Source organism: Penaeus vannamei, chromosome 37, assembly GCF_042767895.1.
Source record: "Penaeus vannamei isolate JL-2024 chromosome 37, ASM4276789v1, whole genome shotgun sequence".
In the NCBI taxonomy this organism is placed as follows: Eukaryota; Metazoa; Arthropoda; class Malacostraca; order Decapoda; family Penaeidae; genus Penaeus; species Penaeus vannamei.
Window position 1 is genome coordinate 27,721,550 of NC_091585.1, and position 4,085 is coordinate 27,725,634.

Consider the following 4,085-nt stretch of genomic DNA (forward strand, 5'->3'; position numbering starts at 1 on the left):
TGCCAGGTGTTCCTGAGGGAGACGGCGGCCCGCCCTGGCGCCAGGCTCGGCTCGCAAGCGCAGAGCTGCTGACCCAGCCTGCCTTGGTTTCACATGGCTGCGTGACCTCCAGCGGCGGTGGCGGTCGCAGGATAAGACACGCGGGATGTAAACTCGTGTCATAAGGGAAAACAACAATGATTTTAGAAAAAAATAAAGGAGAAATGTAAGAAAACAAATGTTATGTATAAGAGCTCTTCATGAGATCAGGTAACACAAGATGGATCCACTGCTATAGGAACTGTGATGAAAACGTCCTCACAAATCAATTAAAGTTCACACTATAGTTTCACTAGGAACTTCGTGTACAGTTTTCGACGCGTTGCGTTCAGTAGCGTGAAGTGAAGGCTGTTGAGCCCGTCCTCCTTATAGTCTCTCTCTGAATATCGGAGCATTTTCATCCTGTGGAAGGAGTAATAGGTTATTAAGAGTAAAGAATATAGATAATAATATTACTTTCGTAGCACTTTGTTGAATGTCTCACCCCAGAGTTCAAACACAAGCATGAAGTGTTCCACGAGAAGAAAAAGTGGGATTGAGAGCACAGTCGGGAGGAACCAGAATTCCACGACTCGCGACCAGGCAGCCAGGGCCAAGAGTATCGCTTTTATGATGCAGCTATTAATATTATTTGAATCTTTGTTAATCCTGACAATTATGACAGTTACAACGAACAATATCCATTTAATCCGCGGCTGTAGCTTGTAATAAATATCGTATGTTTCACTACTATCAGTGTCAGGGTATAAAGAGACATTCTTTAAGAGATTCTATGGATATTGGTTTGAGGCAAATATTCAACAGAAATCACTTCGGTTGCGTCTTTTAGAGAGTTCTGCTACATTGTTCCGTGGAATGAATGAGTTTTTTTCTGCACATGATTTCAATGTCAAGATGACAATCAAACAAGAAACAAAGTAATGAATCTAAGCCAACGAAACATTAAGAAATCACTAAAAAATCCTGTAGACCAACCAAACCACATTTTCCATTGTTTGGGGTCATCCTCAAGTAACTTTTCTCGAAACGATTGATTTTATACTCCAGAGAACTTTGTCGAGCGACCCGACGGCATCAGCCGACGCCAGCAATTGGGACGCTTCGAGCATTTAACGTGAATGCAAAACATCATCAGGTATTCCGTATGATGTCCCGAGGAAATGAAAACAAATAATCGTCAACACGCACCTCTTTTAGCCCCAAACAAATCCAAGTGGGAGTAAAAAAAAAAAAAAAAAAATGCACATACCTTTGTGAATTCATAGTGGCTTGTTGGTGCTTCAGCGTGGCATAGGTGGCCAGGTGATCAGACACTCGCCACACCTTCATTTTCTCGGCTTCGATGCGCCTCCACATGTTGTCATCTTCGCCGCCCCAACCGAAGTACTTGTTGCTCCAGCCGTTCACTTTCTCCATCTGCCAGCCGGTCATCAGGCACGCGCACCCGTAGAACGTGTTGTAAGGGATTCTGGGTAATTGTGAAAAGGCGAATCTTCAGCTAGGCGCTCTCCCTCTCTCGCCCTTTTTACCTATCTGGCTGTCTACTCATGTATTCAGAAGGATTACGCATTTTGTGAATTTGCGGATGGAGGAACCCTGTGAAGAACTGACGATTCACAGGTTGCCCCAAATGCACTGAATGAGGAGCTGTGTGCCCATCGCCACAGCTCCATCAGTTAACTCGCCATCGCAGGGTGAACTCATGGCCGTGATTTAAGAGACAGGGGATAATACCAACGACAAGTCATGATAATATGGGTGTTCATACGTGTCTATTTCTGCAATAACATTGTTGTGCTTTTATCATAGAAGTATAATCTATCTATGATTATCTTTCTAGATTAATGTTACTCGTTTTCTTAGTATTATACTGCCACCAGTTTTCCGTTACTCAAAGAGGGGCGCTCCGTCATGCACACGACGAGAGCCCCTGACTCTATTTTCCGGCGCCATTGTTGATTCTTCTCGAAAAATAAAACGTCTTCTATGATTATTACTTAGTCTGTAGAACCCATGGAAGTTGCCCCTATAGATAGATAGATAGATAGACAGATAATTCCAATTAGTGTAAGATCCCATTTCGCTCCTTTTTTAAATTGACAATGATTTTTTTCTTTTATATGATCCCATGCCTTTTTCTTTTGTTTATTGTCATGACACTTCTCACTATAAAACGTTTAAAGTCTGCTGTTTACCACACAACTGAATTACACAAGCCTTGCCTATTATCAGTCTCCTTACTTGTAAGTGAACTTTTCCATTCCAACTCCCAAGTGCCGCGGCTGATCTGCGCAGTTGTATAGGTTCCGATCGTCTTCAGGTACGCAGTCGATGTCATGGAAAGCATAGCAGTCGAAGGGGCCGGAGTCTTGCGCCAGAGAGTATCCAATGTTTAGTAGTTTCGCTCGGTTGAACTCCATTTCGCCTGTTTTGAAAAGGAGTATGATTCTCTTGGGTCAAAGTAGCTTTAATTATCAGAAGTTTGAATACTTGTATGGTAAGTATGAGAGTAATGAGTATGACCGGACGATTAAGGTGGAGAAAAGAAAGGCTGGAGTAACCATTTGATCTTGGTTCTGTGGTTGTGTTCAGATGTCAGAATCTGCTCCTACTTGTAATAGCAATAAGCATGGGATATGTCAGATTATACAAATAAAACAAATACAGGTAAACACTCGATCTCACTGCTTACTTGACTGCTCCACGATGAAGATGGTGTAGTTGAGCAGCTGGCGTTGCAGGAACGGGTGCATGTGGTTGAGGAAAGGACCGACCTGGAAGGACGAGAAGGCGGATGACTGCAGGCTGGGTCGCGAGAGGCTGACTCGTGACTCCTGATCAGCATTGTTGAATGGGAAAGCGCGAGAGGTTCGAAATTGCTCATGAAGTGAGGGCGAGTGACTCGGCTTTGCTTTATGAGGTTGACGGAAGTTAGTCAAAACCTCGCGACAGACTGTACCGAAAAGCACACATCACAGAATGATCTTTAAGATAACAGTAATCGCCCCCCCCCCAATAAAAAAAAACAAAAAAAACGGATGGGCTGCCTTGGATGAAAGGACCTGTATGACCTACCATGACCTCCCTGTTCCTGTAGGGGACGATGACGGCGAGCCTCCACGTCGCCTCGCAGTCTTGTGGCCACCACGAGCCTCCCGGGAACACGTTGGTCACGTTGGCCTCGACCTCCGCCTCCGTCATGCCTTGCCGTACGCTCGTTCGACCCACTGCGAGGTCGTGCAAGGTCAGGGAGAGAAGGTCGTGCCCCGTTATGAAGAGGAAGTGGTCGTGTCAGATGATAGAAAGAAGGTCGTGTTTGGTATTCAGAAGAAAATCGTTTAGGAGAGGAAGACGATCAGTGAATTTGTTCCAACAACACGTTTCCCTTCTCGAAGGACTACTTCTGCCACCTGTTCATTCGCGCCTCCCGTCAGGCTCTTCGGAGACCGACTGGAACGTATTGCTTCTAATGTGTACTCCTTTTGCTTGGACTCTCCCAGTCTCTCGGGTGGCCGAAGGTTAGCCTCCTCCACACGGACCAGCACAGTCCTCAGCACATGCCATTCAGGGCCCCATGTGCCTCAGGAGAGAAGTAATGAAACAATGCTGTATTAATTGCAAGGTGTTTCTGTATAACCCAGCCAGGGTGTTGCCGCACAGACTGGCAGGGCGTGCAAGCGACTGGGTTCAAGTCTAAGGCGCGAGTCCTCGAGGTGCAGATAGGCACTTGCAGGGCAGGCCGGCGTCCTGCAGCACCACGGGAACGACAAGATCTCTCCTGTTGCAGCTCACAGGCACATGAAGGCCACGAAGCCAGTGTCATCCCTCGAGGGATGAGACTTGGCGGCCATTGTGTGCGGCAAATCGTACATAGATCTCACTGAACTGAGCCAAGAAGACGAAATTCAACAAAGAAATCGGTTGACAGAGCCACTGCTCTGACGTGGGAGATCTTAGTGTAAGCAGGTGTGTGTGTGTGTGTTTACACACACGCACACACACATGCGAGTGCTCGTCTATTGCCCAAAACGGAAAGGACATCAGAC

At 46.2% G+C, this 4,085-nt stretch overlaps 1 protein-coding gene across 3 annotated transcripts in view; it reads right to left on the reverse strand.

Annotated features, from left to right (window-relative positions):
* Positions 1–220: 220 nt before the first annotated feature.
* Positions 221–4,085, reverse strand: part of LOC113823823 (beta-1,4-galactosyltransferase 4) — a 7,684-nt gene continuing 3,819 nt past the window's right edge. For all 3 annotated transcript variants that reach the window (XM_027376505.2, XM_027376506.2, XM_070115256.1), the window contains 5 exons: positions 3,115–3,266; positions 2,732–2,813; positions 2,281–2,464; positions 1,289–1,507; positions 221–441 (listed from right to left, as the gene is read on the reverse strand). In XM_027376505.2, coding sequence (XP_027232306.2) covers positions 321–441; positions 1,289–1,507; positions 2,281–2,464; positions 2,732–2,813; positions 3,115–3,266 — 758 coding nt within the window. In that variant the 3' untranslated portion in view covers positions 221–320. The remainder of the gene's footprint in view (positions 442–1,288; positions 1,508–2,280; positions 2,465–2,731; positions 2,814–3,114; positions 3,267–4,085) is intronic.